Consider the following 25,016-nt stretch of genomic DNA (forward strand, 5'->3'; position numbering starts at 1 on the left):
TCACTGTTATTTGGAATTCATTTTTGATGTCACTGTTTTTTCTCAGTAGTCCCAAATTTAGGTTTGGCTCTACTCTTGGTCTTTTAAGCTTTCTGAGTCTCAGGTACATCACACTGATTTTTGGTACGTGATCACTGTAGCAGTTTGCACCCAGATATATTTTGCATGATTTCAGAGCATTTCTATACCTTCTCTTTATAAGCACGTAATCAATCTGGTTTCTGGTGTTATCCCCTGGGCTCTTCCATGTCCACAGTTTTCTCGGGTGTTGCTTGAAGACAGTATTACCAATTATATAATCTTTTTCTGTGACCCATGCAGCTAGTCGTTCACCTCTCTCATTTCTCTCACCTATGCCGTAATGCTCAATATTGTCCTCGTCCCTGGTCTTGCCTACTTTTGTGTTGAAGTCACCTTGAATAATTGTATTTTCTGAGCTCTTACATTGTCTGAATGCTGTTTCTAGTTCATCTCAAAATTGATCGATGCTTTCTTCACTGCTGTCTGCTGTTGGGGCATAAACTTGAACGATGTTAAACGTCAAAAGGTTTTGCATGTAGTTTCACAAGTAACATTCAATCTGATATTGTCCAATAGCCTTTTATTGATTTTGCATGTTCTTCATCTAACATAATTCCAACACCTTTTTCATGTATTTCCCCTCCTGAGTAAATGATGGTATATCCCTCTGAGCTTGCTTTACCAGCTCCTTTCCACCTCATCTCCCACGTTCCCAATATGTTAATTTTTAATCTTTCCATTTCCTGTTTGATATTGTCTAGTTTACCAGGTTGGTTAAGGGTTCTTACAGTCCAGGTTGCTGGTCTGATCTTCTTTGCTTTTAATCTGTCGACAGTCGCTGGATAACGGTCGAGGTTCACCTGTGGCACGAGATCCTCTACTGGATGAGGCTCCTTCGGTGAAGCCTCCATTCACATCTTTGAGCTGAGACCGTAGTTGATTTGAGTTTACGATTGTACAAGGGAGGAATACTGAAGTGGTTTCCCGTTGCCTTCTTCAGTTGCAGTGTCCATACTGGACAGGTAACACTGGCCAATGATCAGCAGATTCATCTGCCCAGTGTTTTTAGTTTTACAACCATAAATTCCAGTGTCAGTGCTGTGCAACAGCTCAGAAAAAGGTGTAAAGTGTTCTTTCCGTCCGATAGCCTACAGGTCACCTCGGGCAAGGTGTAGTACCAGTTTAGCCTCCCAATCAGGGTCACATGAAGCCATGGTTTGCAGGTGGTGGATGGTTTTACAAGCAGATTCTGCAATTGGGGTTAGTAGTAAATAACTGACTTCAGCCACTAGCCTCCAGTTTCAAATATGAATTGTGGATTAAATCTAAAATCCAGCTCTTAACAGTAGGTTCCAAAGAACCATGAACCACATTAATTGGGAGAACAGGCAATGCTGATATAAATTTATTACATGTGTGTATTTGGGTGTCTATAATATAGGTGCGAACAGGGAGGTTTGATGGTGGGAGGATGCAGGCATTTGAAACTGTTACATGTAGTTCAAAGGAAGCATGGTAAATAAGGAATTGTGTTTTGCCTTTAGCCTGAATTGTCTTTGATCCTTAGTGTATTGTGTAGTGCTGGGCCAGGCCGACTTTTTTCTTCCTCTCCCTCCCTCCCTCCATCTCTCCTCCCCCTCCAAGAAGCTGTCAGCTTATTTGTGAGTGTGTGGTGTATTAAATAAAAGGCTACTTTTCATATTTACATACAGCACCTCTCCAGTGGCTTTGTTCAACACAAGGGGCTATATCACTGCAATTTCTTTCTTCATGTTTTAAGTGTATGCTGTATCTACCATCTGCAAAATGCGATGTATTTACTTACCAAGGCAACAACAGCACTTTCATCCATGTGCCTGTCCAAGAGGCTGTTAAGTACCCCTGATGTTTTAGATTCCACCACCATCCCTGGCAAGTCATTCCAGGCACCCACAGCCCTCTGTGTAAAAAACTTACTCCTGATGTCTCCCCTAAACTTCCCTCCCATAATTTTGTACATATGCCCTCCGGCGTTTGCTATTCGTGCCCTGGGAAAGACGTACTGGCTATCCACCCTATCTATGCCTCTCATAACCTTGTAGACTTCTATCAAGTCCCCTCTCATCCTTCTACGCTCCAAAGAGAAAAGTGCCAGCTCTGCTAACCTTGCCTCATAAGACTTGTTTTCCAATCCAGGCAACATCCTGGTAAATCTCCTCTGCACCCTCTCCATAGCTTCCACATCTTTCTTATAATGAGGTGACCAGAACTGAACACAATACTCGAAGGATGGTTTCACCAGAGATTTGTGGAGTTGACCTCTCTACTCTTGAACTCAATCCCCCTATTAATGAAGCCTAGTATCCCATAGGCCTTCTTGACTATCCTATCAACCTGTGCAGCAACCTTGAGGGATGTATGGATTTGAACCCCAAGGTCCCTCTGTTCATCTGTTCACACTCTTAAGTAACTGACTATTAACCCTGTACTCAGCCTTCTGGTATGAAATGCATCACCTCACACTTATCCGGATTTAAGTCCATCTGCTACTTTTCTGCCCAACTCTGTATCCTGTCTATATCCTCTTGTAACCTTCGACAACCTACAGCTCCATCCACAACTCCTCCAATATTCGTGTCAACGGCAAACTTACTCACCCATCCTTCCGCCTCTTCATCCAGGTCATTTATAAAAATCACAAAGAGCAGGGGTCCCAGGACAGATCCTTGCGGCACTCCACTAGTCACCGACCTCCAGGCAGAATACTTTCCTTCCACTACTACCCTCTGCTTTCTTCTTGTAAGCCAATTTTTTATCCAAACAGCCAAGGTTCCACTGATCCCATGCCTCATGACTTTCTGGATGAGTCTCTCATGGGGGACCTTGTCAAATGCCTTGCTAAGATCCATGCAGACCACAGCTACCGCCCTACCCTCATCAATTTCTTTTGTTACCTCTTCAAAAAAATCAATTAGGCTCGTGAGGCACGACCTTCTCTTCATAAAGCCATGTTGACTATCCTTGAGTAGACCGTACTTCTCCAAATGCTCGTAGATCCTATCTTTAAGAATCCTTTGCAATAGTTTAGAGACCACTAACATAAGACTCACTGGTCTATAGTTCCCAGGATTCTCCCTATTACCTTTTTTAAACAAGGGAACTACATTTGCCATTCTCCAATCCTCCAGCACCTCCCCTTCAGCCAAAGAGGATTCAAAGATCATAGCTACTGCTCCAGCGATCTCTTCTCTCACTTCCCACAGCAACCTGGGGTATATCATGTCCGGCCCTGGGGACTTATCAATCTTGATGTTTTTAAGAAGATCCAACACTTCTTCTTCTTCCTTAATCTCCACACTGGCCAGCACACAGGCCTGTTCCATTTCGACCTCACCCTGATCAAGATCATTTTCACTTGTGAATAATGAAGCAAAGTATTCAATCTCCTCCGCCTCCAGGCACATGTTGCCTTCTTTATCCTTTGGCGGCCCCACCTTCATTCTTGTCATCCTGTTCTCCACATACGCGTGAATGCCTTGGGGTTCTCCTTAATCCTACATGCCAAGGCCTTCTCATGCCCCCTTTGAGCCCTCCTACGTCTTTTCTTAAACTACTTCCTGGCTACCCTATATTTCTCATGAGCCCCTCCTGCTTCCTGCTTCTTATATCTAACATATGCTTCCTTCTTCCTCTTGACGAGTTGTCTCATGTGTTTCGTCAGCCACAGTTTCCTTCTCCTCCCATTTTTTCCTTGTCCGAGTGGGACAAACCTATCCTGAACCCAGTACAAGTGGTCCCCAAACTTCCTCCACATTACTTCTGTGCTTTCACCCTTGAACATCTGTTTCCAATTTACTCTCACTAGCTCCTGCCTCATCCCTTCATAGTTAGCCCTTTCCCAGTTAAGCACTTTCCCATTTTGTCTATTTTTATCCTTTTCCATAGCTATGCTGAAGCTAAAGGAGTTGTGGTCACTCTCACCAAAATGCTCCCCCACCAAGAGGTCTGCCACCTGACCAGGTTCATTACCCAGAACTAGATCCAGTACGGCCTCTCCTCTCGTCAGCCAGTCCACATACTGTGTCAGGAATCCTTCTTGAATACACCTAACAAATTCAGCCCCATCTATCCCCCTTGCAGTAAGGAGGTGCAAGTCAATATGAGGGAAGTTGAAATCACCCATAACTGCAACTACACCATTCTAAAATCTGCCTGCTTATCTGCTCCTTGGTGTCCCGAGGGCTATTTGGGGGCCTATAGACTACTCCCAGCACGGTGATTGATCCCTTCCTATTTCTGACTTCCACCCACACTGACTCAGTGGACACTCCCTCTGCAGTGTCCTCCCTTTCTATAGCCGTGATACTATCCCTGACCAGTGATGTTACTCCCCCCTCTTTTCTACCTCCCATCCTATTCCTTTTAAAACACCTAAACCTCGGTACCTGCATCAGCCAATCCTGCCCTTCCTCCAGCCAAGTTTCAGTAATGGCCACATCGTAGTTCCACGTATGGATCCATGCTCTAGATTCATCCCCTTTATTCCTAATACTCCTAGCATTGAAATAGACACACTTCAAGCCCTCTAACTGGCTACATTTATGTTTTGTCCCCTACCTATCCTTCCTCACCAACTCAGAACACATAGCATCATGCCCTTGTCCTTCCACCCTAATCTCTGCACTCACATTCTGATTCCCACCCCCCTGCCAATCTAGTTTAAACCCTCCCCAACAGCTCTAGAAAACCTGCCCACCAGGATATTGGTCCCTTTCCAGTTCAGGTGCAGCCTGTCCTTTTTGTACGGGTCAGACCTTCCCCAGAAGAGATCCCAATGATCCAGAAATCTGAACCCCTGCCCCCTGCACCAACTCTTCAGCCATGCATTCATCTGCCATAACTTCCTGTTCCTACCCTCTCTGTCTCGTGGCACAGACAGCAATCCCGAGATTACCACCCTTGAGGTCCTGCTTTTTAACTTCTTTCCTAACTCCCTATATTCCGTCTTCAGGACCTCATCCCTACTCCTAGCTATGTCATTGGTCCCCACGTGGACCACAACATCTGGTTGCTCACCCTCTCTCCTGAGAATACCGAGAACTCGATCCGAGATATCGCGGACACTGGCATGAGGGAGGCAACAGACCATCTGGAATTCTCAATCTCTCCCACAGAACCTCTTATCTGTCCCCCTAACTATCAAATCCCCTATCACTACTGCTCTCCTCTTTTCCCTTCTTCCTCTCTGAGCTGAGAGTTCAGTCTCGGTACCAGAGACGTGACCACTACAACTTGTCCCTGGTAGGTCCTCCCCACCAACAGTATCCAAAACAGTATACTTATTGTTGATGGGAATGGCCACAGGGGTGCTCTGCTCTTTCTGTCTATTCTCCTTCCCTCTCCTGACAGTCACCCAGTTACCTGTCTCCTAACTTTTAGGGGTGACTGTCTCCCTGAAACTCTGATCTATTACCGCCTCTGCCTCCCGAATGATCCGAAGTTCATCCAGCTCCAGCTCCAGCTCCAGTTCCCTAACTCAGTTTAACAGGAGCTGCAGCTGGATGCACCTTTTGCAGGTGTAGTCATCAGGGAGAATTGTGCTGTCCCTGACTTCCCACATCTTACAATTGGAGCACTGGACTGCCCTATCTACTGCCTCCATTACCAACTCCTAAGTTAAATAAATTAATTAAAGAAATTTACCCGGCCTTACCTCACTGGGAGCAAGCTCGTCCTCAGCCTTTGCTCGCCGAAGCCTCTCGAGCCAAAGCCTCAAAGCTCCACTCCTTCACTGGCCCACTCACTCAATGGCCACTGATCTTCCATCTCTTAGTCTTCTCAAGTACAACCAACCCAATGTGTAACTCAAGTTCACAGCAGGACCCATGACTAAAAGAAATTTTGTCACCCTGTTGTAACAGCTGTCTAACATTTCAGAGCAATACTGCTTGGCCAAATCAATTTGTTTACCCAAAGCCAAGAAATGGAACATATTAGAGAATTATTCCTCACTAATAATGCTTGTCACATCTTTCACCTATTTATCGAGCTGAGCTTTCAAATCGATTCAAAGCACTAAAAAACAGCAGCAAATAATTTTCTGCTGTAGATTACACAAAGTTATATAAGAAGGTATCTTTTTCAAAAATTTTCAACAAACCTTTATTATGGTTGTGGAAATGAACCCCAAAATTACATTTTCCAGTCATTCTTTCACTGATGAGTGACTTTCAAGATGTACTTGCAAACATCCAGTTGAAGTATAGGCCACTCCATCCTCCATGGAAAGATAAGTAAACAATCGAAGCAGAACATTCACACAGAGAAGCCACCCCTGAGATTTGTTTTTAGATGAATCCAGCAAGCAGTATCAAAGAGACAGTGGCTCTAAATAGCTCCCTGCTCCACTGTGAGACCCTTTAGAAATTAAGGTGAATTACTCTTCCAACGGAAAGCAGATCACAGGCTGAAATCCAAAGATAAAACATGTTTCTAAATATTTATAACATTTTAGATAAAAATTATGAATATCCCAGAGTAAATGATCAATAATTCAAACAGATAAAAAGCAAAACTTTGTGTTGATCTAGGCTGTGAAAGTAGCAGTCAAGTTAGAGCCCTAGATGCTGCCTACAACATTGATGGAAAATCGCTGAGATTCACATTAGCACAGCCCCTTTGGTGATATCAACTTACAGGATCAACAATGGGGAACAAGTGTAGTAGAACATTTAATATCCTTTTTCGTAAAGGGCTGTGAAATCTAAACACATGACCTTGAGTTCGAATCAGCAAGTAACAGAAATAACAAGACTGTGCGGTATTAAGTAAGTCTGTCGGCTGAGATAATAAAACACTCCCGATTTGATACAGGATACATAAATCAATTTTTAAAGTTTTCCAATGAAAAATTTATTTTAACAACTGTCTATTCAAATATTCTCCTCTACTCCTTCCTTCTCTCCACCCTCCCAAAATTTGAGTTGGGCTTTAGTATGGTTCTACAAATATCATTAGCTAACTGCAAGAGCAAAAAACCAGCTATTCTTTACATATGAGCCCAGGCTATGCCATACTTCCATTTTTGCCTCAGTGCATACAGCAATTACATTCCCCACACATATTTTCTCTGAGGCTGATTCTCCCAATACATACACTTGCACATTCGAGGCAAATTAGTGGCCCATCAACCTCACACGTCTTTGGAATATGGGAGAGAGTCAGAGCACCTGCAGAAAATCCCCACAGTAACAAGTAAACATAGTACCCAATGTCAGAATTGAACCCAATTCAGTGGAGCTGTAAGGCAGCGGTTCTATTTGTTTCACTATTGCGCTATCACACAGTGAGATATGGAAGATAACACAGCCGGGCACTGTGGTGTCCTCACCAAAGATTGTTGCTGTAAAGATTTGGAATGGGAACCTGGTTTGTTTACCAGATTACCTTAGGTGCTGCCTCAATTGTCAAGTGTCCCAGCCTTTTTCATTTTGATTTCAGAATGCCATCATCTGTGGTTTTATAGTTTTGATTATCAGAACCCTTGTATGTTTAAACCTGGGTACTTCCCGCAAATGTTCAATGATGGTCCACTCAAGTCTTTGGAGAGCTGAACAAACAACTCTGGTGATTAACTAAGCAAGAGAAAATTTAATGAATCAACATTAACTATAAATATTAATTCCATTCCTCTCCCTCCCCTTGTAGTCTGATCTATTAAACAATTTTCAGGTTTTTTTAATATTGTATTATAAATAAGTAACGTATTATGCGGAGGCTGATAACTTGTCATGCTTCTATCTTAGACTATATTAGACGCATCTCTGACCTGTTTCTGGGCACGAAGGTTCACAGACAGTATCCAAGTACTAAGCACAATACAGCGAAGTCAAGCACAGTTAGAAGTAATTAGTTTAAAGGAGAAACAAGAACATTGTGGATTATCAGGCACAAAAGATAACAGAGAGGTAGGACGTTACAAGAAAAATGAGGTAAGTTAGAATAGTAGAAGTTCTTCTCAACACAGTGGTTGGCAAGCTGGATAATGGGCACAGGAAAAGGAGGAGCAGGCCACATGTTCCTTGATGACTGTTCTATTCAGTAAGATCATGGATGATCGTGTACCTCAATGCAAATTTCCTACACCAACCCTAGATCTCTTAATTCTTAGAACTCTATCAATCTATTTGAATACACTTAGTAACTGAGCCACCACACACCTCATGGGTAGATAATTCCAAAGATTTCAAGCCAGGACTCAATTTGGTAAATCACTGTTTCACACAAGTTTATGCTTCCTCAGCTATGGTGGTCAGAATGCATTTCAGATGCAGTCTCACTGGATTCATATATAATTGGTGCAAGACATCTCTGCTCTTAAAGTAAACAGATTTTCAATGAAACCCTGTATAACATCCTAGATGCCTGCTGTACCTGCATGTTGATGTTTTATCAGTTCATGTTCAACAGCACTTAGATTCTTTTTTAAATTCTAACATTTCCAAATTACTCACTATTTTTAAAAAATCTCTGCTTTTTTCCTCCGCAATATATTCTATCTTCCATGTTCTCATCCATTCACTTAACCTATCTCTATCCCACAAAAACTCTTTGCATCACTTTCAAAGTACATATATGTCACCATATATAACCATCAGATTCAGTTTCTTGCAGGCAAACTCAATAAATCCATAATAGGATAATAACCATAACAGAATAAAGAAAGACCGCACCAACTTGAGCATTTAATTGGTGTGCAAAAGACACCAAACTTTGCAAATACAAAAATAGATAAATAACAATAATAAATAATCAAGCAATAAATATCAAGAATATGAGATGAAGAGTCCTTAGAAGGATGTAGGAACAGTTCAGTAATGGGGCAAATGAAGTTGAGTGAAGTTAGCTCTTTTGGTTCAAAAGCCTGATGGTTGAGGGGTAATAACTGTTCCCAAACCTGGTGGTGTGAGTTGTGAGGCCCCTGTACCTTCTTCCCAATGGCAGCAGCAAGAAGACAGCATAACCTGGGTGGTGGGGTCCCTGATGATGGATTCTGCTTTCATGCAACAACTCTCCATATGATGTGCTCAATAGAGGAGAGGTCTTTACCCATGATGGCTGGACCACATTCACAACTTTTTGTAAGATTTTCTGTTCAAGAGCATTGGTGTTTCCATACCAGGCAGTGTTGCAGCCAGTCAACATACTCTCCACCAACCATCTATAGAAGTTTGTCAAAGACTTCCAATCTAACATGACCCTTTGTTTTCATCGCAAACACGAGGAAATCTGCAGATGCTGGAATTTCAAGCGACACACATAAAAATTGCTGGTGAACACAGCAGGCCAGGCAGCATCTAGAGGAAGAGGCACAGTCGACGTTTCGGGCCAAGACCCTTCGTCAGGACTAACTGAAAGAGGAGATAGTAAGAGATTTGAAAGTGGGAGGGAGAGGGGGAGATCTGAAATGATAGGAGAAGACAGGAGGGGGAGGAATGGAGCTAAGAGCTGAAAAATTGATTGGCAAAAAGGATATGAGAGGATCTTGAGACGGGAGGCCTAGGGAGAAAGAAAGCGGGATGGGGAAAGCCCAGGGGATGGGCAAGGAGTATAATGAGAGGAACAGAGCGAGAAAAAGGAGAGGAAAATAAATAAATAAATAAATAAATAAATAACGGATGGGGTACGAAGGGGAGGTGGGGCATTAACGGAAGTTGGAGAAGTCAATGTTCATGCCATCAGTTTGGAGGCTACGCAGGAATATAAGGTGTTGTTCCTCCAACCTGAGTGTGGCTTCATCTTGATAGTTTAATTCCATATCCCATTCCCATTCTGATATGTCTATCCACGGCCTCCTCTACTATCAAGATGAAGCCACACTCAGGTTGGAGGAACAACACCTTATATCCCATTTGGGTAGCCTCCAACCTGATGGTATGAACATTGATTTCTCTAACTTCCAGTAATGCCCCAGCTCTCCTTCGTACCCCATCTATTATTAATTAATTAATTAATTAATTAATTTATTTATCATTAATTTTTTTCTCTCTCTCCTTTTTCTCCCTCTGTCCCTCTCACTACTCCTTGCCCATCCTCTGCGCTTTCCCCCTCCCCCTTTCTTTCTCCCTAGGCCTCCCATCCCATGATCCTCTTATATCTCTTTTGCCAATCAACTTTCCAGCTCTTGGCTCCATTCCTCCCCCTCCTGTCTTCTCCTATCATTTCGGATCTCCCCCTCCCCCTCCCACTTTCAAATCTCTTACTCGCTCTTCCTTCAGTTAGTCCTGACGAAGGGTCTCGGCCCAAAACGTCGACTGTACCTCTTCCTACAGATGCTGCCTGGCCTGCTGTGTTCACCAGCAAATTTTATGTGTGTTCCTTTGTTTTCGTAGTTTTTTTGTATGTTAACCAACCTTTAATCCACTCCAGCATATTACCTCCATGCTGCGTGCTTTAATTCTGTTTTAAAAAGTTTTGTGAAGCACTTTATCACCCACGCCACCCTCACCCCTCATACTTCACTGCCACTTGTCCCACACCTCTCGCATGATGTTCCACCCTCACCATTCGCAACATCCTTTGCTTCCACCAGATTTACAAACGTATTCTAAATATGTGTGTGTGTGTGTGTGTGTGTGTGTGTGTGTGTGTGTGTGTGTGTGTGTGTGTGTGCGCATGCGCACGCCTGTGACTTTTGTGTGGTACTATAGTTCCCAGTATCTTTCCTCCCCATCTTAAATGGTAAAGTTTAATTGCTATTTCCAATCTATGAAAACCTTTCTATGATATATGGGATTTTGTAAGATAACTACTGGTACATTTAATAGCTCCCCATCTACTGCCCAAAATAAAAGTCATGAGGTCCAGAGGATTTATTGCATTTCAATGAACCTGCTGAATAAATATGAAACCATTCAGCCCTTTGCATCTCCCTGGCTGTACACCACAGTCTTAGTGAACATCCACATCAGCAACCTGCTGCTGGTTTCTCCCCGGTTCCAGTATTGGCAGCATTCGAATTTTACTTTGGATTTCAGTCATTTAGTCCTATTGTCTGTGGAGGCCAAGTCACTGAGTAGATTTAAGGCAGAGATTGATAGGTATTTAATTGGTAAGGGTGTCAAAGGTTACTGGAAGAAGGCAGGGAATGGAGTTGAGAGGGATAATAAATCAGCCATAATCGAACAATGGAGCAGACTTGCTGGGCCAAATGGCCTAATTCTGCTCCTATGTCTTACCGCCTTATGTTCTCAATCCTATTCATTTCTCTTTAACAATTCCAATTTCTTAGCGCTCATCATCTCTTCTCGTATGCCACTACATCTTTCCTTAGTAGTGCCCTGGCACACATCCCTGCACCTCCCTACATTCTGAAATGTTCCCAATCCCCAGGCTTCCTGCATTTCTTGGCAACATTATCTTTCTTTCTCTTTGATAAAAGAGAAAAGATTATTTTTATTTGTCACATGTTCGTTGAAACATTGAAGTATACAGAGAAATGCACAATTTGTGTCAAATCAAATTGATTTGAATACTACATTACAATATAGTTGTATCTACAGTTTGAATGCTATCTTCAGTTTCTCCAAATAGTCATTGCTGTATCACTTTTCCTGTTGTAAACTATGTAGTGGCTCTTTAATTGTGTGCATTTCTTGTTTATAGACATGCTGTTTAATCTACCATAACTAAAGTGCACCCCATGCCCTTATTGTTTGCCATATTCCAATTTAAACCTGGTTTAAATCCAATTTCAATTTTTATATACATATTTTTTATCATATTACGGTCAATGTTCCCTAAAGGCCTCTTAATTATGAGGTCATCAGTTAACCTTTTTTTTATTATTACATAATGCCCGTTCTATTCAGCCTGTTCCCAACTGGTTCCTGATCATACTGATCTTGAAAACCACCTTGTATACACTCTACAAATTCATCCTCCACACTATTGTAGTTGCGATGATTTGCCTAGGAACAGACTTTGAAACAGAATCATCATTTGACTTTATACAACTTCTCTGCCTTGAACTGTTTCAATATTCAAGATGCATATTCATTTTTGTTGAGGGTCCAGGTAAATTTCAAGATCCTTCAACCAGAATCTCAATGAACACACACCAGTTCTCATCAAGAGATCAGCTGTGGAAAGGGTGAGCATTTTCAACTTCCTGGATGTCCTGGGCCTAACATAATGATGCAATGATGAAGAGTGCACACCAGCAACCACATTTCATCAGGAATTTGGTAAGATTTGGTATGTTACCAAAGACTCTTGCAAATTTCTGCATGGAGAGCATTCTAACTGGTTACATCATCATCTGGTATGGAGGAGACAATGCACAGGGTTGGAAAAATCTGCAGAGGGTTGTAAACTAAGTCAGCTCCAACATGGGCACTCGCTGCCGTTCCATCTTGGACATCTTCAAGAGGCAATACCTCAAAAAGGCAGCATCCATCATTAAGGACCCAATCACCCAGGAAATGTTCATTTCATAAGGCAGGGGTCCCCAACCTTTTCGGCATCATGGACCGGTTTAATATTGACAATATTCTTGCGGACCGGCCGACCGGGGGCGGGGGTGGGGGGGGGGATGTTCAAGTAGGGTTAAACTCATCTCAGCATGTCTTTTACAGTTAGGGTTGCCAACTTCTTCACCACCAAATAAGGGACAAAATTAGCAGTCAAATACGGGACATTTGGGTTTACCTCGAGAAAGACTACCATGACCATGAAGCCTTGCGCGGGCACCTCTGTGCGCATGCGCGTACTTTCCGATTTTTTTTTTCCTACTTCGGTTTTGGCTTAATCTTCCTGACTATACTGTACATACAGTATTTCTACTTTACATAAGCTGTGTATTTATCATATCAGTTCTGTTTTTACTATATGTTAGTTTTATTTTAGTTTTTATGTGTTATTTGGTATGATTTGGTAAGTTATTTTTTGGGTCTGGGAACATTCATAAGTTTTTCCCAGATAAATTAATGGTAATTGCTTCTTCGCTTTACGCCATTTTGGCATGAAAGGTTTCATAGGAACGCTCTACCTTAGCAGGGGAAATACGGAACAAGGACGGTCCCATATGGGACAAACCAATTTAGCCCAATTTATGGGATGTCCTGGCAAATATGGGACAGTTGGCAACCCTATATTCAAGTTCAGCAGTGCGTGACGGGGAATGAGGAAAGGTGCAGCTGACTCATATCGTTTCCTTGCGGCCCAGTACCAGTCTGCGGCCCCGTGGTTGGGGACCGCTGTCATAAGGCATGGGGAGCATGCCTTATGAGAACAGGTTGAGTGAACTCGGCCTTTTTCCCTTGGAGCGACGGAGGATGAGAGGTGACCTGATAGAGGCGTATAAGATGATGAGAGGCATTTACCGTGTGGATAGTCAGAGGCTTTTTCCCAGGGATGAAGTGGCTAGCACGAGAGGGCACAATTTTAAGGTGCTTGGAATCAGGTACAGAGGAGATGTCAGGGGTACGTTTTTTTACACAGAGAGTGGTGAGTGAGTGGAATGGGCTGTCGGCGATGGTGGTGGAGGTGGATACAACAGGATCTTTTAAGAGACTCCTGGACAGGTACATGGAGCTTAGAAAAGTAGAGGGCTATGGGTAACCCTCAGTAATTTCTCAGGTAAGGACATGTTTGGCACGGTTTTGTGGGCTGAAGGACCTGTCTTCTGCTGTAGGTTTTCTATATTTTCTTATTGCTACTGTCAAGAGAGCATAATGTTTTAAGAACAGCTTCTTTCCCTCTGCCATCAGATTTCAGAATGGACAATGAACCAACCTATGAACACTTCTTCACTATTTTTGCACTACTTATTTAATTATATAGACATTTCTTATTGTAGTTTTAATGCAGCAGACTTGACTTTTGAGAATGCAGGTATGGCCATCTCTGGGGGCTAGATGCTGTGCCGAGACCCGAGAGCAGAAAAACTCTCATGCTCAGCACTTTTACTCCAAACTGACTAAGATGACAACCCAGATTAAAGGTCCATGAGTGGAAAGCAATCCAGGGTTAAGCAACATTTGCCTGCATTTGACCCATCTTCCTCTCTTCTCTTTATTACCATTGGGCAGGAGGGTTCAGGAGTCTTGGGGCCCATGCTTCCAGATTCGAGAGCCAGTTCACGGGGCTCCTGGACTGGCTTCACTCACTTCAGCACTGAACTGACTCCACAGCCTGTGGACTGACTTTTGGGGACTCTGCACCTCATGCTCTCTGTATTAATTGTTTACCTTTTTTTCACTCTTTGCACAATTTGTCACCTTTTGCACATTCATTGTTTTGAATTTTTTTGTGGATTCTATTGTGTTTCTTTGTTTTGTGGGTACCTGCAAGATGAATCTCGTGGTTGTGTATGGTATACATATTTAATAGTAAATGCGAACCTTGAACTTTTAACTTCTTTCACTGTACTGCCGCTAAACAACAAATTTCACGATATATGTCAGTGACAGTGAACCTGATTCTGATTCTGACTCAAAGTATAAAGATGAATGCTCTTACTTTTCATCAGGCACCCTTTGGACATGGACAATGAGGCCTGGGGTAGATCAGTCATGGTAATACAGAACGGACGGGGGGGACTGAGGAGGTGAGTGGCTTACTCTTAGTCTATTTTCTTATTGCTGTAACACTTAAAATCAAATCAAATTCAAGTTTAATTATCATTCGACCATACATCAGTACCTCTGGGGCCAAGGTGAAAAACATACACAGCGTATTCAAAATAACGAGCAAAAAATCATAGTCATGAGTGATAACTGAAACTTGCTTCATCTGATTTTCAGGATTCAATATAATGGTATCTGGTTCAACCAATGCCAAATTTCTGCTGGAGACTAACGTATTCAATAAAGTAACATTTAGTAAATTGTGAGTTTCATTTCTAGTAACAGAGTATCTGACATGCTAACATGGTACATTTAGATCAACAAGTAGAAATGGCCTGTCACATTAAGCAGTAAACACTAAAATAGTCCATTGCTAGAGAGACAAGAGGTCTGCATGCACCACTGCTGCTTCTGGCATCCATGGCTGGTCCTGGAACAATATTGCTGAAAACATGGTTGCTTTTGTATTTTACTGAAGAGCACAAATAAACTTTTATTTCTACATTATGAAACAGTTCTGGAAGTGAATTGTATATATTAATTGCATAAGAATAACCTTTTTAAAAATAAAAGTGTAACCTTGGGCAGGAACAATTAAGGCGAGAATGGCTCTGATATTTCTTTGATGTAAAGATCCCTGGCAAGGTCACTTTGTTAGATGTAGGGCAGTTCAGCTTTGAACCTGCTTCAAGGTTGAATGGTCAGAGTATTCTGATTGCAGAAGAAAAGACACACTTTGCCAATATTTTAGACAGAGCACACAGGCTGTAAATGTGCTCGAAACTAGTGGCCTGATTGCCAAGCTGTAAAGGATCTGTGAAATGTTCTAGGAAGGTTTTCAAGCAGCAAGTCTTACCTAAAGGTTGATATCCTTGCCTGGAAGGCCCTCCAAATGGATTCCGTCCACCAAAGCTGCTACCGTCAACAGCTCCATATGACATTTTTATTTTTCAAATGTTTGTCTGACAAGAATGTCTCTGAGAACAGCTAGGAAAAAAAGAATAGAGGTATTAGGTTCATTCAAAATTACATCCTAGAAAAATAATATTATTAGAAGCTGAAGGAAGCCATTCAGCCCATTGATCCTATGCCAGCTCCCTATGCGATAATCCCTTTGCAGAATGTTTCTTCTCACAACTATGTATCTTTAGCTCTGCTTTGTAAATCACATCTTGGGACCATGAAATACCTGTCAATAGGAGCAAGTTGTTTCATCCAACCACATAAAAGAAACCCTTCAAATGAAACAGACAACGTATATAGAAATAGATAAACTGAGCCAACATCACAGATGGATAGCATGGCAGAAATGGCCAATGGGCAAAAACATATTGCAAGTTATCTGAAGTTGAAGAATTTTGTTCTGAGTCCTGAAGACTGAGATATGCCCTTATTAAAAATGAGATGCTGTTCCTCAATCTTGCACTGAACTTCATTGTAATAGTGCAGCAGGAAACCACAGATTGAACAATCAGAGTGGGATTGCAATAATAAAAATAATAACTTATTGATAGAGAACTTCTCATAGAAACACAGTAGTTCAAATCACTTTACAATGGGATAAAATGAAAACATGAAAATAAAAGATAAAAAGATGCTTGTTAAAAACAAGGTTTTGAGCTGACATTTAGAAGTATCAACTGAGTCTGCATCCCTTATAGTTTTAAATATAAGAGTCTGGCAGAAGAAGACCTGAGAGCGCAAGCAGGATTATAAAACAAAAGCAATTCTGTGATACACTCCAGTCCCAGGCTATTGAGTGCTTTAAACACAAGTAAGAGAACTTTAAAATCAATTCTAAAAGACACAGGAAGACAATTCAGAGGAGCTAGGGCAAGAGTGATATGCTCCCCTATCCTGGTTTTAGTTAAAAGTCTAGCAACAGTGTTCTGATTGAGTTCAACTTTGTCAATAGATTGCTTTGGAAGGCCAGTAGTTTTAGGAAATTATTGCTCATCCATTTGGTGACTGTAACCATACAAAAAGACAGATATGATAGTGTGCTATCATCATCAGGCTCATTCGAGACACACAATTATGTGTCATTTACATAACTGTGGAAATCAAGTTTATGCTCTCTCATGATGTCTCCTAAGGGGAGCATGCACAGTATAAGTGGAAGAATAGTTGTCCAAGAGAGCTTCACTGAGCAACACCAAAAGGTACAACATATCCCTTAGAAAATTGGTCTCCATCTTAGAGAAAGAATTTTCTCTATAAGACAGAGTCATAGCAAACTACAGCACAGAACCCGGCCTTGTGGTCGATCTCATCTGAGCCAAACTAATTAAATTGCCTACTCCCATTGAGCTGCATTCAGACCATAGCCCTCCATACACCTCCCATCCGTTGACCTATCCAAACTTATCTTAAATGCTGAAATCGAAATTGTATCCACCACTTGTGATGGCAGCTCGTCCAACACTCTCACTACCCCTTGAATGAAGAAATTTCCCTCATGTTCCCCTTAAACATTTCACCTTTCACCAACACATGACCTCTAGTTGTATTCTCATCCAATCTCAATGGAAAAGGCCTGCTTGCACCCTATCTATAACTCCCCATAATTTTGTATACCTTTATCAAATCCCTTCTCAAATTTCTATGTTCTTAGGAATACAGTCCTAACCTATTCCATTTTTCCTTCTAACTCAGGTCTCCCAGTTCCAGCAACATCCTCGTAAATTTTCTGATATGTGAGCGAAACCAATTTAGGGTACTACGAGCAACACACACAAAGTGCTGGTGAACGCAGCAGGCCAGGCAGCATCTATAGGAAGAGGTACAGTCGATGTTTCAGGCCGAGACTCTTCGTCAGGACTAACTGAAAGAAGAGATAGATGGTAGGGTACTACCAGAGAGGCCAGCTCAGTTCTCAAGACAATCTAGGAGAATGTTGCAGGTACAGCACCTAGATCACAGAGAATTACAGTGCAGGTGACCAGAAGTCAGGATCACTCCTGCAGGCTGAACACAGGCATTCTGCAAAGTGATTCCCCAATTTGCATTTGATTTCTCCAATGTAGAGGAGCCTACGTTATGATCATTGAATTTACGTCCAACTTCACGTCCCTCAGATGCCATTTGCAGTTCACAGAATTCAGTGTTCAGAATAAAGAGGGTACTGACCTTGTTTTGACACAATTAAATGAGATAAAATAGAAATGATCAGAATTAAGATCCTGGAACTGTGGAGTTAATTGAAGTTAAAGAGGAGTTTTTGTCAAAATCTATTTAATGATGATGGCAGACATCCCACCTCTCCCGGAAGTTCCGGGAGTCTCCCGCATATTAATATGGCTCCCTGATGCACGCAAGTTATATACAATGACCTGGAAATCAATTTTTTTGAGAGCGAGAGAGCAAGTGAGAGTGTGAGAGAGAGAGAGAGAGAGAGAGAGAGAGAGAGCGAGAAAGAGTGCGAGAGAGTGTGAGAGTGCGCGAGAGCGAGTGTGAGAGAGAGCACGAGAGAGCGCAAGAGAGCGCAAGAGAGCGCACGCGAGAGAGAGAGCACGAAGAGAGCGCTAGAGCGAGAGAGAGCTTGACCGAGAGAGAGAGCAAGCGCGAGAGGGAAAGAGAGAGAGCACACGTGCCATGGGAGAGTGTTCCAAAAAAAGAAAATATAAAACGTACATCACCCCAGACTACACTAAAGTGCACACCTGCCTAATAGGGGTCAAAAATAATGACAGTGTTGCTCGCTGCATTGTTTGCAACAGTGACTTTTCTATTGCCCATGGTGGGTTAAGATTGTAAAAGACATGTTGAGGTGAGTTTAACAGGCGTCATTCATTCATAAGCATAGCTAACGTTATTTCAACTAGCTGGCTAGCTGCTAAGGAGCTACTCTATTGCAGACATCTCACCTCTCCCGAAAGTTCCAGGAGTCTCCCGCAAATTGATGGTGCTACCTCCCTGAAATGAGTTTTTGCAGGGTGGGATGTCTGTGATGGAGTAAATAAACTTGAAATATCCCTATTAATCACTACTACATTCAGATTCAGGTACAAAGGTAAGTGACAACTCTGAAGCACTTTTGATCTTCATTTGTTTGAAACACAGTTATGCCCCCTGTGGAAAGAAAGGTACATTTTGTATATTCAGAATCAGTTTAATATCAGTGATGAATGTCGTGAAATTTGTTTCTGTGGCAGCAATACATAATAATAGAAAAAAAAAGATCTACAGTAAGAATGTATACATTAAATAGTTAAACTAAATGAGGAGTGCAAAAATAGAAATAAAAAAGTAGCGAGGTAGTGTTCATGGATTCAATGTCCATTTAAAACTTGGATGACAGAGGGGAAAAATCCGGTCATGATTCACTAAGTGTGTGCCTTTGGGCTTCTGTATCTCCTTGCTGATGGTAGCAATGAGAGTAAGGCATGACCTGGATGATGGGGGTCCTTAATTATGATTGACAGGGGTAAAGTAAACATATCTCTAACATGAACATAACTACCCAGCTACAACACTTGAGATCATCAAATCCTGTTTGACCTTGCGGTTGTTAATGCCAATACTAGATAGCAGTATATTAAAAAAATCCCCTTCTCCACTGCCAGCACCACTTAGCTTCATCTTTTCATAAGACAGTGATAACTACTGCTTACTTCTGAAGTATGAAAGGCTGTGAAAAAAAAGCTTAGATTAGAGGAAGTAAAAAGATGAATCACACCACTTTACCCTTGAAAACCTGAAGCGAGGCAAGATGTGTTACTGGGCTCAGCAACTTGCCATACAGTAGCTGAGCTCAATGACACAAATCAAAGTCACTACAGACAGGGACTTAAATAGTCGCATGTAACAAAGCATTAAAAGAGCAGAAATCATTGCCCTAAAACATCACTTTGTTCCCCTCGCCACAGATGCCACCTGACCTTCTGAGATTTTCTGATATTTTCTTGTTTTTTATTTCAGAGAAGAGCATATTTTTTAAAACCTAGATATACTTCAAAGCTCATGGTGAAGCAAGCATAAACTTTGATGGTATAATATGAGCCTTTATAGATCTAATGCATTCATACAAAGGCTTCCAAGCACATTTGATGTAAATTGACATTTTACTTTTCCTACTAATTTAATTGCACTTCACAACGGTGCTTCTCCAGCAACACAACTAAACGATAAAGAAAAACTTAAATTGGAAGCCTGGAAATTGGACCCATCCAGAATGGGCATCTCATGTCGAAATCAGCTCAAAAGTTCTAAGTAAATTTATTATCATAGTGCATATATGTCACCATAAAGAACCCTGAGATTCATTTTGAGATTCATCTCAGAGTCGGACCAGGCACAACTCACCTTAGCATGGCTGACATTCTCCTCCTGCCTTACATGCACGTTATGCCCACTTCATCATGTGCCATCCCAATCTCGACCTTACTTTTATAAATTGAAGCTCTAGTCTGTAACTTCAGACCTTTGTTCTTAACTTCCAGTAACATGAGATGCAAGCCTTGAAGCAAGTCACCTTATAGCTGTGAATTGATGGGTCACATTGAGGCATTAATGAGTAGTTTTATGCACATGTCAGCCTTAGTTTCTTTTTTAATCTGTTCATCATTTTTGGGTCTCACTGCACATAGTTCATCTACGTACAGCAGAGAAACCTGCATAGATATGTGGAGAATGAAGAGCTGATTTTGCACAGTGTCTTTTAGTCACATAGTACACACATCTTACACGGTGTTAATTAATGACCAATAGGTGTGGGTGGAGAATCGTGTGGTTATGAATACTAAAGGCTTATGTTTACCCGCCTCTCTGTTGTCCCTCAACTCCATTGTCAACTTTTCATGCTTCCCTCCTGTGGACAGAGTTCTTTAAAATGTCCCATAAATCCTAATGGTAAAGGCATAGCAATAGCGATCTCCACAAGGAGTTGGAATCAGTGACCATTCAGGTTAATTTTGGGAGGGGAAGGCAATTGGACAGCAGAACTCCAGCTAACGCTGAACCCCAATATCAATGCAATATGGGTTTATTTGAACAATGATACTGCCTGATGAAGGGTCTTGGTCCAAAACATCGACTGTTTACTCCTTTCCATAGATGCTGCCTGGCTGGTTGAGCTCCTCCAGTATTTCATGTGTGTTGCTCAGGTTTCCAGCATCTGCAGATTTTCTTGTGTTTGTGATTAAACCAACCATGATCACTGTATAATCTGCTGTTTGTCAACAGATTTCTTCAAGATAACGGTTCACTTGGGATATACAGCACATGTTCTGAGCAAATGTGTCTAGTATTAGACCCACTGGGGGACACCTCGTTGGCTTTCTACGGTGGATTGTTAATGAGGCCTTAAACAACTAACATATGGAATTGCAATGCTTAAAAGCCTACTTAATGTGCAATTAATTTACCCAGGAAATCTGAACCTCACTTTTATCCATAACAATGCAAGGAGGTATAGCATAGTTAGGTATAGGAAAAGTAATCTTCTAAAGATTTCCTCACAGTAAATCACAACTATAGTTGACTTTGGCATATTTTCTATCACAAAAGAAATAGTCCGGAATTGTATGGATATAGAATCTCTGTCAATGGGCTTGGACCACCATTTGACCCCTAGATCATGGATGCCAAGCAGTGGGTGAAAACGTATTTTTTTAGTGGTGAATTGGAATGGATTACTGTGAACTGGATGGAAGATGCAGACCCAGGTGAAGAAAGCAGCTGAGCACCACACTGCGTTATGAGCATATTGAAATCCCCGCTGTGTGCGTGGGCCAGAATAAATTGCAACTCATATTAAATTCTGTGATGAGGCAGTGCTTCACGATAATCTGCACAGAATCCTGAAAAAAGCAGGTCACAAGTACAACACTCAATCTGCATCCCGTGCTATAAATCACATCAATTTTTTTAAACTGACAAATTACAATAAAGAGCCAAATCCACAAAGATGGGAAAGAAAATCTGGTGACAAATGATAATGTTAAGGTGTCAAGCTTGGAACAGCCCCAATTTTCTTCACTCGACTACTGGCAGCTCTACATTCAGCTGTCAAGATCCTCAGCTCCGGATTTCTCCGGCTAAACCTTCCTAGTCCTCTGCCTCTCATTCCTTAAGTTGCTCCCTCAAACCTATTTCACAAAGCTTCCGAGTGCCTGTCCTCATATTTCTTTGTGTGGCTCAGTGTCAAATTTTGTGTGTTGATAATCACGCCAATAAAGTGCGTTGGGACATTTTACAAAGTACAGTTTGAATGCAATTTGTTTATGTTCATTCCTCCAAAGCTTCTACTGTAAACAAAGTAGATCAAAGTAAAAAAAAGGCCTTCTTAAAAAATTATTTGTTTATGAGATGTATATATTATACATTTTTCAGTCTTATTTCCCATTGAACAGAGGGGTGAAGACATTTTTTGGTCTGGAATTATATTTATCCAGGGAATAAGAACAATGGACTTTCTTCACTGATGAACATTAGAAAGCCATTTTGATAGAGATTATTTAAATTTCTTATGCCAGATTTACATTAAATTATTTCAGTTTAAATCCTCTAACTGTCCTGGAATTCAAACATATGTCGAAAAAACAGACACTTATTCAGAAACATATCCCTGAACCAATAAGGATGTATTTTTAATTAATTTGAATGATTCATGCAAAAACCATTTCTGTAATGTATGGATCTATTTCTTTTAGCGCAAGGACTCCTCTTAGCACTACTTACTGAATAATTTACTCATGCACATTGATCTGTTGTTCTCAAATCTATCAGTTAACCTCACCTCTATGTGTGTGCTTTATTTAATTGATAATTAGTTGTACAGACACAACAAGTAGGCAACAAGTACTAACCTGAATGTCAGCGGATATCACCAACTACACTGACAGTTACGAGATGACTGAATTCAGAGGAAAGGAGTGAGACAGTGAGAGGAAAGAGTGAACAGAGAAGGCCATCATGGACGCTGACAAAGGGATGTATGAATAATAGTGCGTAGTACACAGTGAGAGACACAGTGAGAGAAGATGATGTTGAAGAGGTTTTGGCATTCCATGACCAAGAACTGATAGATGAAGAGCTGATGCAATTGGAAGAGGAAAGAATAACAATCAAAACCGAATGCAGAAGCGAATGGACCGAAAGTGAAGTCGTCCAGGAACTGAACGTGAAGCAACTGCGTGAGGCTTTTGCTGCAATGATAAAGTACGACTTTAATTTTGAAAGGGTACATCAGTTTAGGGCATATTTGCAGGACGGTTTGAGTGCTTACAAAAAATGATCTAAAAATGCACGAGGCTAAGCAGTCAAGCAAGCCTTCCACATCAGCCACAGTAGACGACGAACTTCGACCTTTGACATCGAGGCAGGCAGACATAGAAGAAGATGACCTGCCTCCCTGATGGAAACAGATGCCACCTCAGTGTCCCACCACCCCAACCCCCGGGTCACGGACAGATACCGATCCACGGAGAATGCAGCCGGTAGCTGGGATGCACCCAGCACATCTTTAAGAAAAAAGCCGAAACAAACAAGCTAATTAATTAGGTGCCGCCCAGCACATAAATGTCAGCCCAGATCAGAGGCAATTGACGATTGCGTCGCCTCTGATCTGGGCCGACATTTACGTGCCGGGCAGCACCTAACTAATAAGCTTGTTTGTTTCGGCTTTGTTCTTAAAGATGTGCTGGGTGCCTCCCAGCTACTGGCTGCATTCTTTGCGGATCAGTATCATTTCGCTGCTTGGAGGGTGGGGTCCACTGCACAACCCCAATCTCCGACGACTCAGCCTAACACACCATTATCAGTGTGCTCGATGTCTTCCCAATTCCCATAAGTGATACTACGCTGTACGTACATTATTTCTACTTTATATTGGCTGTGTATTTTTAGGTGTTATTTGGTATGATTTGGCAGCTTCACATCTTAAAGGTTACTGGAGAGTGCTTGCGCCGTGTTTCTGCCGAGAGTGCTTGCGTGAGATTTTCACTACGGAGAACAGTGCGGCAATGATTGTGGAAAAGTATTTCTACTTTATATAGGCTGTGTATTTATCATATCATTCCTGCTTTTACTATATGTTACTGTTATTTTAGGTTTTATGTGTTATTTGGCATGATTTGGTAGGTTACTTTTGGGTCTGCGAACGCTCACAAAATTTTTTCATTTAAATAAATGGTAATTGCTTCTTCGCTTTACGACATTCCGGCTTACGAACTGTTTCATAGGAACACTCTACCTTTGGATGGTGGGGGAAACCTGTACTGAAGCAAATCAGTAAATTATATGGATCATAACAGATGTGTCCGGTGTGAAACTGAAAATGCAGCTGGATACAGGGTCAGTTTTGTCTATAATTTCAGAAGCTGACTACAAGAAACTAAGCTACCGTTAGAAAAGAGCTTGGTGATGGTAAAGACCTACACAGGTGAAAGAGTGTCTCCCAAAGGCAAACTGAAAGTGAATTGAATAACAGAGGTGAAACACAGCTGTTAGAGCTTTTTATGTTGAAAACTGGAGGACCAGCACTTCTTAGACATAAATCATTGAGAAAAATCCAGTAAGACTGGCACATCATCAAAGCTTTCAATGTGTCATCGACAGGCAACTGTAGCCCAAACGGTAGCACTAACCAGAGGGTGTCACAGCTGCTTAATGCTAATGAGAAGGTGTTTGAGAAGGGGATTAGTAAACTCAAAGGCGTGACAGCCAGAATTGAGCTGGATGAAGCAGCAACACCAATATCCATAAAGCATGTCCTTATGCACTACATCCTAAAGTGGATGATGAACTTCAGAGCTAGGAGACACCTGGCATTCTCCTGAAAGTTGAGTGGAGCGATGGTCATGTCCATCGTCCCGGTGATCAAGAAAGGGAAGGCCGGAGCTGTTCCCGTTTGTGGGGATTTCAAGGTGAGCATCAACTCGGTTCTGTGTACTATGCAGTACCCCTAACACGAATAGAAGACATTTTTGCATCTTTGACAAGTGGGGAGAGGTTTTCAAAGATTGATTTGTCACAAGCCTATCTGCAAATGGAGATTGAGGAGTCAAGCAGGAAGTTCCTCACAATCAACGCTCACAAGGGACTGTTCCAGTATAGTTGTCTTGTCTTTGGCATCGCGTCAGTTGCTGCAATTTGGCAAAAGACAATGGGCCATGTGCTCCAAGATATTGCAGAAACACAGTGTTACCTTGACAACATCATCGTGACTGGCAAGAATGATGAAGAGCACCTCCAGAACTTTGGTAAAGTGCTTATCAGAATGAGTGAGTATGGTCTGTGCGCAAAGAGAGAGAAATATGAGTTTTTTAAGAATTAAAGTTCATATTGTGGACATGTCGTTAACAAGAATGGCTTACATAAGTCAAAAGAGGAGATTGAAGCAGTGCTGCAGGCACCGAAACCAGAAAATGTATCACAACTCAGCTCATA

At 41.7% G+C, this 25,016-nt stretch overlaps 1 protein-coding gene across 4 annotated transcripts in view; it reads right to left on the reverse strand.

The window, feature by feature from the left end:
- Positions 1-25,016, reverse strand: part of tsnare1 (T-SNARE Domain Containing 1) — a 997,034-nt gene that overhangs the window by 810,932 nt on the left and 161,086 nt on the right. For all 4 annotated transcript variants that reach the window (XM_072267235.1, XM_072267104.1, XM_072267180.1 and 1 more), the window contains exon 2: positions 15,484-15,614. In XM_072267235.1, the coding sequence (XP_072123336.1) occupies positions 15,484-15,568 (85 nt within the window). In that variant the 5' untranslated portion in view covers positions 15,569-15,614. The remainder of the gene's footprint in view (positions 1-15,483; positions 15,615-25,016) is intronic.

Source organism: Mobula birostris, chromosome 1 (assembly GCF_030028105.1).
Source record: "Mobula birostris isolate sMobBir1 chromosome 1, sMobBir1.hap1, whole genome shotgun sequence".
Taxonomy (NCBI): Eukaryota; Metazoa; Chordata; class Chondrichthyes; order Myliobatiformes; family Myliobatidae; genus Mobula; species Mobula birostris.